Consider the following 12,200-nt stretch of genomic DNA (forward strand, 5'->3'; position numbering starts at 1 on the left):
CCATTTCCCCAGCCTTATTGCTCACACATATAAAGAGTTCAGCACCTCGAAACCCCCAAAATGAACCTGTGAAATGAAACAATCTAAAGGTTATGAAAAGTAGTTGAATATGCTGATGTTTGTGCATATCTGAACTGTCCTGCAGATAGCTTTAAAAAAACGTAAGGCATATAAATAAACAATTTTGCCAGTAAATATACGGCAACAGCTGACACCAGCTCCAATACACATGGGTTCGAGATTGCAGTATCTATGCTGGTAAAGAAGGATGTTACACCTGAGACAGAGTATACACTGATAAAACAAAACAAACCTAAACAAAACAATATTTCTACAAGTAAGAACAAAAAAGCAGCACTTTGTAGTAGTCAGTGAAAAACAGATTTACATCATGTTGATAACTTTAATAAATAAAAAAGATGCTTGTAATGCTGATGTTATTACAAGAAAGTATATTCACGTATTGGGAGCATATATTTGACCAAACATTTACCACACTTTATAAAGAGATTTATTTGCGCACATCTGAATCTTGTGCACTCATACTGTACACGTTTGTTTGATTTGAACTAAGAAGTCTTCAGAAGGTTTTTAGACGCCTACAGTAAAAGTCTAGGTGATTTCAACACATGACAGTCCACATATTTGATGAATGCCAAACATGATGATGCAACAGTGAGTATACATCAGTGCACTTTAACAGGTATGGTGTTTTTTCCACTGTAAACTCCAATAAAATAAAGATGTCCTTAACATAATCTCCCCCTAAATCCAATGTCCTATGTTGTATGAAAGCCCTTAAGACTGCTTATCTTCACTCGGCTTTCTATAGCTCCTCTATTGCAAAATCAATGTTCTCTTTTCAAAAGGACATAATGGACAAAAACAAACAGTATGTGATAGAATCACTACTCCTGCCACAATATAAGTGTGAACCTCATCTTACGATGATGTGCAGCTGTAGATATGTGAGGATAATGGCCTGTAATTTTAGTGAAAACAAGCTCTTGTGAAGAATACGAGCAGCTACAGAGGATCTACTGTAAACAAAACAAACAAACAAACAATCTATATCACATGGATGATGGACTGGTCCCACCAGTGTTAAGCCAGCCTCCTATCTGATGGATGGACACACTTTAAAGACCAAACTGATCAATCAGGGCCTCTGTGGGTGTAATAGAGCAAGTCAGGTATCAATAACAGACGAGCAAAGTGACTGATTTGTTGTTCTGAGAGGGCAACGTTGACCTATCCATTTAAAATATCTTCAATAGTAACACCACACATTGATTATATTCACTATGCTGGATTCACCTTTAAATATCTCTGGTTACATTGTTACATAAGTTCCTGTTGAATGGTCATACGTCAGTCAGGTGATTAAACATGAATTTCTTCTATGACTCACATGACTGAAGTTGCCACAGCGGCTACATGTTTGTGTGACTGTTACCAGAAAGCCAGTACATGTGTTCCAGTTTTACCCATAGACTGTGTACAGTTCGATGCGGTTCTTAGAGAATTCTTGACAAAGGCTGGGCAATATATCGATATTATATCGATATTGTGACATAAAAAGATATCGTCTTAGATGTGGAATTTTGTAATTGTGTTAGTGTTGTAAATTCACATTAACAATTTTTCTTTTTTTAGATCATTTTAGGCGATTTTTGCTTTCACTGATAGGACAGCTCAGAGTGACAGGAAAGGTGGGAGAGAGGTGGGATGACATGCAGCAAAGGGCCGCAGGTCGGAATCACACCCGGGCTGTTGCAGAGGACTCAGCCTATATGGGGCGCACATTCTTATCAGGTGAACTACAGGTCACCCAATAACAATTATGTTAATTAGGAAAGATGCTGTCCAACAATTAGTGATGGATCACACTATTTATAGGCCCAAAGCAGGCCTATTTCTGCATCCTAGGTCTACTCGCACAATGGCATATTTACTACACTACACATAATTAAAATAGACACAAAAAAAAAAAAAAAAAAAAATTTAACGTAGAAGTAGAAATATCACGAGAAATTGACCAAGTTAACAACATCTGCAAGTCTGCAAAATTGGGCAAGCAAAAACCTCTACTTCAAAAACACTGCGACACTCTATGGCGGATGAAACAAAACTGTGTCACAGGCTGACCGCAGAGAGCTGCCACCCTGTGAAATTGTCCCTCTGGGCTCCCTTACAGTCAAGATGGCGGGGGATTCATTGATGTCACATCACGCCTAATGTTAGTGGATCATAATATATTGAATATGGAATTAATATGCAGATGCTCCGATTCAAAATTAGATTAACTTTTCTATGGATGTCGGTTTATGAGCCATGACAAAGGCCAAAATGTGGCCCGCAACAGATGGTAAAGCTTGTTGTTCCTTGCTGAGATGATTTCCAGAAAACTTGCAGCTGCCTTAGTGGCGAGAGGAGTCAGCAGACAATGACGGGAAGTTACAGTCTATAAAACAGGATCGTAAAAACTTGTGTATCACACTAAATATTAGAGTGATTAGTCCAGTAGTTTGTGAGATTGGCTGTGGACAGACAAACGCACATATGACAAAAGGCATGATCAACTGTCTGCTTTCAAGGGGATTCATCATTATACAAACACAGGTGCAAACAATTCTGCAGTTGAAGAGCACATTATCAATATGACAGACTTTCTGAGGACCTTTCTCAGAAACAAATTAAAGAAAAAACTGAAAAAGATATTGTTGAATGAGTCCCAATTTTCTTAGCATCTGTCAAAAAATGGCCTGTTACTCTGAATGATTCGTATGAAAAAATGTTGTCACTGGACCTACTTCCTGCTGAAGAAATAGTCCCAATAAAACCTGCTGACAGAGTGGCTCAAATACATTACAAAATCAAGATCTGTAATAAATTCAGTTTATAAAATCTTTAAGGGTATAAAACATAAAGCATTTAGTATTCAGACCTCTCAGGCCTATCACAACTGTGTTCACATTTAAAAACCTCGGTACTGTGTGTGTGTGTGTGTGTATGTGTGTGTGTGTGTGTGTGTGTGTGTGTGTGTGTGTGTTTGGTTTATTAATGTGTTTTCAGTGTTTGTCTACATCTTTCTTCTGTTTGTTGTTATTGCACTTTCTCTGATATTATTCATCATATTTTCATACACGCACACACGGCTTGTTTCTGTTTGCATTTCCGTGTAAAGCGCATTGAATTTACGTCATAAAATGTGTTCTGTAAATACAATTATGTTGCCTTGCTTTGCCTAAATGCCACCAATGCCTCCTGTGATGAATCCAAAATGAACTCATAAATATGCATGATCACTTTTGTATCAAACAGCCACACAGCGCTGAGGAAGTGAAGTCAGTGTCTGCCCAAAATGACTGAATGGCTTTGTTGTTTGCGCTGCTGCGAGACGTCTTAATATAAATCACAAAAATCCTGATGCAACGGCTGTGACAACACTGAACGCTGTGCCTGCTGTGTAAAGTCTGATAAAAAATGGGCTCAAATATTTGAGCTGCGTGGCATTTATGTGTGCTGGCATCACTTGTGGTTGCTTGGATTCGCTCTGATGAGGGAAATGAAAAATGGTAGCTTCTTGCAATAAAACACCGCAGTAGATAATATGATGATTATTTTTTTGATTAACTATGTAATTTTGACCACACAAAATGCCCTCACCAGCCATTGCTGGTGGAATAAATGTCACATTCCTGTTAGAATACGGAGGCGTAATGGATAAAAAGGTCATCTTGAAATGAAGATCTAATATGGCCTGCCACTAATCCACAGATTTATTGCTCCAGGATGAGATTTTTTCTCATTTCCTGTTGTTGCACACCTGATAAAATTTAGGGCTACACAATTTTACAGCTGGAACAAACAGCATAGGTGGGCTTTGACAACTGAGAAACACTGCACATTTAGTATGCTTGGCACAGTGTCTCAAATGCATCTAAAAGGCACAAAGGTTCATACCTGCTCTGAAATGCTGCACTCAAAGGCGGGCAGAGAAACCTGTCATCATAGAGAGTGATGAGACGCACACACACCTTCAGACAGCTGGTCTTTGAAGGCATTCAGGGTGTCACACTTATTGGGACACATGAAAAATGATGAAAGCCGTTGTGTGAAGAATAAAACAACTGAGCTCAAGAGGAAAGTTGAAATCCTATTTTTGCACCTCTGCACACCGGACCAATCGCTGCATCAAACGGAGGAGCTTGTCAGTTTGTCAGTTTGGGAAAGCGTCTCGGTCACAGGTTGTCACCTCAGCTGCCAGTCAGAACACAAATGTTCATGTTCATTATTGATGAGACGTAAGAGATGGTAACCCTCATCCCTGCAATATTTTTGTTCATTTTATGTCTGAGCCTGTTTGTTCGTCTAAATTAGCCTTTCTCAACGGGGGCAGTATCGACCCCCCAGGGGGCGTTCAGAGAACATCAGGGCACTGAGCTGGCTGCTTTTCAATGCCACTTTACTGCCACATGCACATTTTCATAATTTCATCATTAAACTTGCTCTTACCACCATCATCTGAAGCTTTTATTTGGCTTTCCCTGCTGAAGACGACAATGCCTTTTTTCTGAATCGCTTACACACAGCTTTTCACAGTTTACTATGGAATGCTCCAGTTGCATGCTCCTTTGTCCTTTCCTTTTGTTGAGCTGACCAATTTTTCATTTAAGCCAGAATCCTTTTTTTTTATTAAAGATAATTTTTGGGGCTTTTTGCCTTTGATTAATGGGACGGCGTTGTGTGTGGCATGGCCGCTGTGGCAGGGACATTGCCTTTGGATATGGGATGCCTGCTCTACCCACAGTGCTACTGGGTGCCCAATCCTTTTCTTTTTGGTGTTAACCAAGAGTGTCAGCTTATGTTGTGGCCTTTTAGCTGATATAGCCAATGTTGCACCCAGTTTAGTCTTGGCAAGATGCTGGAAACATTAATCGGTCCAAATCTGTAGAAAAGCATATATATACTGTTATAAGGTGCTTTGTGATTGTACATGTTTTTCTGTGTTCACTGTGTTCCACCCTTTTTTGTATTTTGGATACAATATTGCACGACAAGTATGGCTCTCATTTGTTTGCCCCACAGTTCTCCACTTAATACTTAAAAACTCCAATTCCTGGAGGTGGGGCTTCTTCCATCAGAGTTGAGCACAGGTGTGTTGCATACTGCCCATGATTAGACTGAGATTGGTTACTTTTACCTGTCTGTCCATTGTTGATTCATGTATGCCCTGATGAAGGTCTAATAGGCCGAACGCTCAAGTATAAAGTGAGACACTGCACAGATGTAAGTGTGTGGAAATCTTTTCTACCACAAGCTGGTATAGCTGAAAGGCTTAGTAGGAATTAAGTGCCCTTGACCTTATTTACAAAAATAGTCAAACTTAGCCCCAACAACTCTGACGTCGAAAGTGTGTATGTGTGTGTGCGTGCGTGTGTATATGTGAGACATGCATTCATTTGATCTTGAGGTGTAAACAACTAACAGCATCACATCACATAACACATTACAATTACAACATGACATCACATCACACTAAAAAGAACAGGGAGACAAACCACTGTTAGTACACACCAAGTGTCACATCATGACACATGACACAGTCACTAACCCACACACAACAAAGAGTTTTTTCCCATCTTTTAGTCACAACCAAGAAAACATGTGTCACCGTCGACTCATTTACTCAACACCAACACATGACCGCGGCCACATTCAGGCCACTGTCCTCACAAACACAGATCAATCCACAAAGTCCATTTACATGTGGAAACAGCTAAGGTTTTCTGATTGTTTTTTCGTCCCAAGTCCTTGAGGAAAACACTTAAATCTCTCTTTGAGCAGGACACTTGAGCCAACCAGCAGCTTTCCACCATGACAGGAAAAATATACTGTGGAAGAAGCTTTAGGCCGCAGCTGCCAAATGGCTTTCTACCATTACAGAGGCGCTGTTTGTTGTTATCAGAGCAGGCAGATCAGAGTGCTGGTGAGTTAAGATCTTCAAGAAATCACATCACAGGATAAACATTAAAAATGTGCTCCGAAGCAAGCTGGCCTTCTTTTGTTTGGAGTAATGATGAAGTGGAACTCCCTTTGAAGGTAATAAACACCTACAAGTTTGCCAAAGCTGATGAGAATGTGGACTGGATGGGATGCCAAAATAAATTGGCAAAGTCATTTTTTGACTTAAAACTCCTGGCAGCACTGAAGCAGCTGACACAGATGGTGGAGTCTCTTGATCAACGAAGATATTCATAAATGAATATTGATCACAGCAGCCCCGACCTGGCTCCATATCTTATTTCTCTTTAAAAACAAATATTCATGACTAAATGTGCAACAATCATAGTTGCTGTTTGAAAAAACAGACAAACAAAAACAGAAAAAAACCCCAAAATCAATTATTTATGATATAAATTATGTTTAGCCCACAGCTTTGACTTGTCATCACCTTTTCAGTCGATCTAGTGACCTTCAGCAAACAGTTGCTTAATTGCACGTTCAGCAGCTACGGAGCAACTTTACCATTAATTTGTAGTCATGTTTACGTCTGCCTTGCAAATTTAAGTTCAATATTGACACTCTTTTAGCTCTGTTTTAGTCTCCACCACCTCTTGAGGGAAATGTTCGACTCTTCAGCTGCTAAATGTCTCACTGCGTTCTTCAGCTAGTCTCTAACTGTATCAGTCTGCTGTTTGGTGATGAGCACGCCATCAGCAGTGGGGTTTTTGGAGCTTTTTCGCCGAAAACGACACTATGATAGCGCTTAGGGTGAACCAAAACAGTAACATTGTGGGCTTGAAGGCTAAACAATGAGCTAAAACTTTAGAAAGTTCAGTAAAGGTAGCAGCTGAGGGAAGCTGCAGCTGATAATTCTCTAGTTCTTCACTACATGTGATGTGACCCTTTTCATGTTGTTTTCATATTGTCATTTCATACATTGTTGTTATAATAATGCTGATTATAGCTACTTTAAAGACCCAGTGAAAACATTTAATCCTGTGTCCCTGGTTAAATGAATCATTTATCTCATTATATGTCAAATATATGTAAACAAATCAGTAGCAGAGTATTTTACATCAAAATCCCTGTCTTATCTCCTCCTGTGTAACAGTCTCAGATGGTTGATGCCTCATGCTACACTCAGGGTCGTTTATACAATTTTATTCAATCAAATCAGACTTCGATTGGGCGACTAAGTAGCAACACTGGTCAAATAACACTTCACCGCTTGTGGGTTGTACTAGCCGCTAGCCAAAACAGCACTGTGGAGAGACGTAGGAAGAGATGTGTGTTTGGATATCAGTGGGCAAAACCTTTTTTTTTCAATTACAAAACAATGTGGCGGACATTTAAGTCATTCATCTCGCCCTTGTCTTCCTCCTGATCTACAACAAGGGAGGTGTGTGTGGAGCCAACAGTCCGCTCTGCTGTGGCTTTGTATCACACTGAACCCTAAGTCTGCCCCCTTTTTAGCGGTTCAGTCAAATGCAAAGGATTTGATATAAATTCATCCTGTAACTGTGCACCACTAAAATATTCAGTTTCACTAGAAAATACATCACAGTACAGAAGCTGAAGATGCTTAAACCTCCGTTTCACTGTCTCATCTCATCTCGCGAGTCAGACACTGCATCCCCATGTGCTTGAGAAATTTGGTAATACGATCTTCCGCTCAGGCTGTGTGACAGCACGATGTCCTCCGGAAGCAGGTGCAGTGTGAGAGCTCTGCACAGTTCTCTGACTATTCTGGATACAACTTGCTGTGATCATCTGAGATCACTTCAAATCCTGACTCCAGCCTTGTAAGGCTCAACAAGTTTGTTGTGTATATACACTATGCGTTGCATTATAACATATTTGAAAAGCTCATATGGACCTTTCAATCCTGTCGCCTGTTCAACAGGAACATTCAAAAGACAGAAAACGGGGAGTGACATAATGTTATACTGTACCTTCTTCTGTACAAAGTCCATGATGTTTTTGAAGTCGAGGTCATCATAGTAGTTCACTATTCCTCTTCGGATGTTCTTGTTCAGTAACTCCACCGTCTGCAGGAGAAGGAAATACAAAAGACAAACAGTCTGTGTGTTAATGGGATAAAGGACGTCATGTGAGCGCATGTGTTTTGTTTCCATGACACAGCTAATCTACAATCAATGTGTCAGACCAGCAGCTCTGCAGAGGAAATGCTCTCATTAGTCAAGGTGACTGATCCATTGAACTGCAAAATATTAAAATGTGACAGTTGGACAGCTCACATCTGTCAGTCACAATCTGGTGCAGCGAGGTCACATCAGTTAATGCATTAATCTATCCAGAGACCAGGAATAAATATTTGCTACTTTGAACTCTTGAAACTCCACTGAGTACACTCATGTAGAGCTTTTTACTCGATGATCTACTCGTATATTCCACTAATGTCACTCCACTTCAGTCTTTGTTTGGGATACACTACCTTATTAATACTTCACTGTAGATGGGGGCAACAAAGCATTCGACTTTTTACCCCATTCAGGCTGTCGATGCTCCGTCATTTCTCTTTCAACCACAGACAATAAAGACAGAATACCGCTCCCCGTATGAGAGTCACTGAGATTAAAGGGACTGAGCCTTTTATCTAATTTCCTTTCTTCGGTCCCTGAACACATCAGGTCTTCACGATGAATCTATAGGAGCAGGGCAGCCACATTTATACCACATTATAAAGGGCAAATTTATAGACTTGGAGTTAGTCTACTGAGGCGTTTCCTTTTGAGAGAGAAGGCATTGGACCGTTATTAAAGAGCTCACTGTAGGCTCACAAGGCATTATCATCTTAAATGTGTTCATGGTAATTAGATGCTGGAGGGGAAAAGCAATCCATCTAAAAATCTACTAGAAAATGAAATCTTGTTTAAATGCACTGCCATATCTTTTTAATCTCAGTGTAAATAGGACAACAGTAAATTAACAATATGACATCTGTAGCTCTATATACTTAAATAAAGCTGCCGTTAACACACTGAAATGTACAGACATTATGTTGACAATTGAGATTTTCTTTTGACAAACACATATAGGCATTTAAATGCATCACACAGTGCTGCTGAATAAAGTTACTCTAAGACAGGCCATTATTATGCTTAATGTAACAGTCATGCAAATGAGATGATTGAAAGCATTAAAAAGAGGAGAAATCAGAGCCTGATAATCGAGCTTTCCCCCTCAGAGCCACATTAAGAAACTCATGAATGAGAGATTTTATCAAGAAAATTGATGTAATGAATATCTCCCTAAAAGACTGTCATAATCATTTGGCTCTGTAATCATGGATCATGGTCCTATCACCACATTAGCACTTCCTCAACTCTCGAGGTGTCATTTTTCTTCCGTGTGAAGTCTAATGACCCGACCAATTTATTCTATGACTGTAATAACCGTGAATCGAAACACCTTTTAGTTCCTAAACTGTTGACTTTGTATACATAAAAGCTTGTCATCTGTCACAAATAGCATGAGGCACTTTAATGCCTCATGCATCGTTGGTTGTAACATGATCATCATGCAAATGAGATGGAGATAAAAACATTTAAAAAAAACACATATTGCAAAATTCGTCTCTGTTTTTTTTTTTTTAATGTTCGCTACTTCTACTAATGACTTCCATAATGTCGCACTGATGCAAAAACAAAACAAGAAAAAGTTCACAGTAAGTTCAACAGTGTACTAACTCCAACCTACAGCAGACATTTATCTGATGAAAAGTTTAGCTTTAGTCATGAAGAGTACTTTGGCTCCTCTGCTAGTTTGGATGCAAATTTATAGACGTTTACTGCAGCTGTGTTTGTTCGAGAATCATGAGAGGAAACAAGTACCTTATTCACTCCTACAGAGAATCTACTAAAGTCACATACTGTAATAGCTGGGACTGAAATGATGATTTCAGAAATCTAGTCACAAAATTAAATAATAATAAAAAAGAACTTGACAGTCAGTTGAAGTCTATAAAACATCTGTTTGCTTTGCATTAAAAGTTAAATCACTTTGGGGAAAAGTATTTTATGAAATTTTCATGACTTGCCTGATATATCCCCAACATGCTGAATTTCTGGCCATGGAACAAGGGGGTTCTCCACCAGGCTCAGAGTCGGCACAGTTAAATGTGTTTACTTTGATGACCTGTTGTACGTTAACTCAAACTGCAAAATGCTTCTGTCGCCTGTAGCTGTTCATCTAAATAATGGCTTCCTCTTTATTCTTTCATTCCTTCTAAAATCTAAAACCAATCCTCTACCAAAAGAAGCACAGAGAAATGTCCATGTTTTGATCTCTTTGATGACGGATGAATTAACACTGTCACCAGCCTTCTTTGGTTTCCACTGTTTCCAATTAAGATGCTGGATAGGTGCATTCAAAAGCGAGAGCAGCACAAAAGCGTTTTCAAGGCCATTTTTTTTTTCAGGGCTTGACAACTGCACCCTGAGATGAACAAAGTGTAACTTTTGAAATGCAGCAACGTGCACCCCATGTTATGTGACACGGAACAACCAATCACGGCCGGTAGATAGCTTGCCTTTCTTCCTTAAAGAAGTATTTCTCTGCTGGAAACATGGTCTTTATAAAAAAAGAAAAAAAAACCCCCCCACAAATACTTAAAATTGGTGCAACATGACCAGAGAAAACAGAGGAAAAGGGCTTCAGCATTTGCTTTTGCTCAAGAGGTAAAAAACCTACAACTACCAGAATACACTGGATCATACTGGACCAATGAGTCCAGGTGGGTGATGTAACGCAAACTTGTCCGCTTGACACAATAGGGCCCGGCTGGTAACAAATGATCTCATAATACAGATTAACAGTAAGCTAAAACATGATTCTGAATCATTTTATGGTAGAAATAGGCAACACAGTAACATAATCTTGGTTTAGATTTGATCAGTACTACTTAGTTTTACTGTTTCATCTCAGGTTTTTCAACCACCATTTTCACTATACAGGAAACAGTATGGCGCCCACTTGCTGTTCACAAACTCTCACTATTACAGCTATACAGTGCACTAAAATATGTTGAATGTGAAAACATTTTAAGCAGTGCAGCAACATAATCTTGGTTTATATTCGATCAGAATGAATGAATTTGAGAGACAGACAGAAAGAGAGGGCCATGTCTCCTGATCCATTTCTATACACTTTGTGTCCGTGGTGGTGGCATGGGTGGAGGTGTGGTGGGCAATATGAAAATGTTGAAAGTGTGCAGTGCAGTGTCTGCAGATGAAAATCACCTCTGCACTTGGGATGTCTGGTAAGTTGGTTACAATACAGTGATGGTTATGGTCGCTTAGCAACCTCAGACAAAACCTGGTTCCATGTCCTTGAAATCGGGCACCACGTAGGCACAAGAGTAGCACCCAGTGCCTACCTTTCACTGGTGGTTAGAGACGCAGCATGTGGTCTAGCTCTTACAGTAGCTGAGCACACTGTTCCCTGGCAGGTGGTCTAGACGCCTGAACTGGTTACAACATTCAATGTGTCAGTAATTTCCAGGAATACAAACACCAAATCAACTGTTGACTTCCAGACCTAACATGTCAGGTAATTATTAATGTCACTTTATAGTCTTTCCTTCCTGTCTTTTCCCCCTACAAAGCATTTGTGATGATCACGACCCATTTTGAAGGAATCTGCTTGTCTAGTCACCACTGCAAAAAACAACCGGTCATGCTGCGTTAGTATGCGCACAAACTTTATTGGATTTTGTTCCAGGGAGGGAATGAGATCAAAAACTGAAGACAGCGATAGTAAGCACAACATGGAAGAAATGAAGAAAGGATGTGAGAGGAATACGAGAGGGATATTAGAAGTGAGAAAGACGGAGACAAGAAAGCAACTGAAACACAAAGATCGGTCAGGGGAGCAGGATGTTTCATCAGCATACTGATCCTATCTCCTCTCTGAACAGATTGGTTGTGATTAGACTGTTCCTGTTTATTTCCTGACTAGAAATGTGAGAAAATAAAATAAGTGCCCTTTTTAAAGGCCCAGTGTGTAGGATTTAGATGGATATATTGGCAGAGATTAAATATAGTATGATAAACATTTTTTTTTCAATGTGTAATCACCTGAAAATAAGAATTTTTGTGTTTTCATGATCTTGGAATGAGTCATCTATATCTACATAGGGAGCGGGTCCTCATCTAAGAAGATCGTGATAT

At 39.6% G+C, this 12,200-nt stretch overlaps 1 protein-coding gene across 1 annotated transcript in view; it reads right to left on the reverse strand.

Moving 5' to 3' along the window:
* tspan15 (tetraspanin 15) overlaps positions 1 to 12,200 on the reverse strand; it is a 50,746-nt gene that overhangs the window by 17,180 nt on the left and 21,366 nt on the right. The window contains exon 4 of the mRNA XM_050037242.1: positions 7,962 to 8,057. Within this exon, the coding sequence (XP_049893199.1) occupies positions 7,962 to 8,057 (96 nt within the window). The remainder of the gene's footprint in view (positions 1 to 7,961; positions 8,058 to 12,200) is intronic.

This window comes from Epinephelus moara, chromosome 1, assembly GCF_006386435.1.
Source record: "Epinephelus moara isolate mb chromosome 1, YSFRI_EMoa_1.0, whole genome shotgun sequence".
Classification (NCBI taxonomy): Eukaryota; Metazoa; Chordata; class Actinopteri; order Perciformes; family Serranidae; genus Epinephelus; species Epinephelus moara.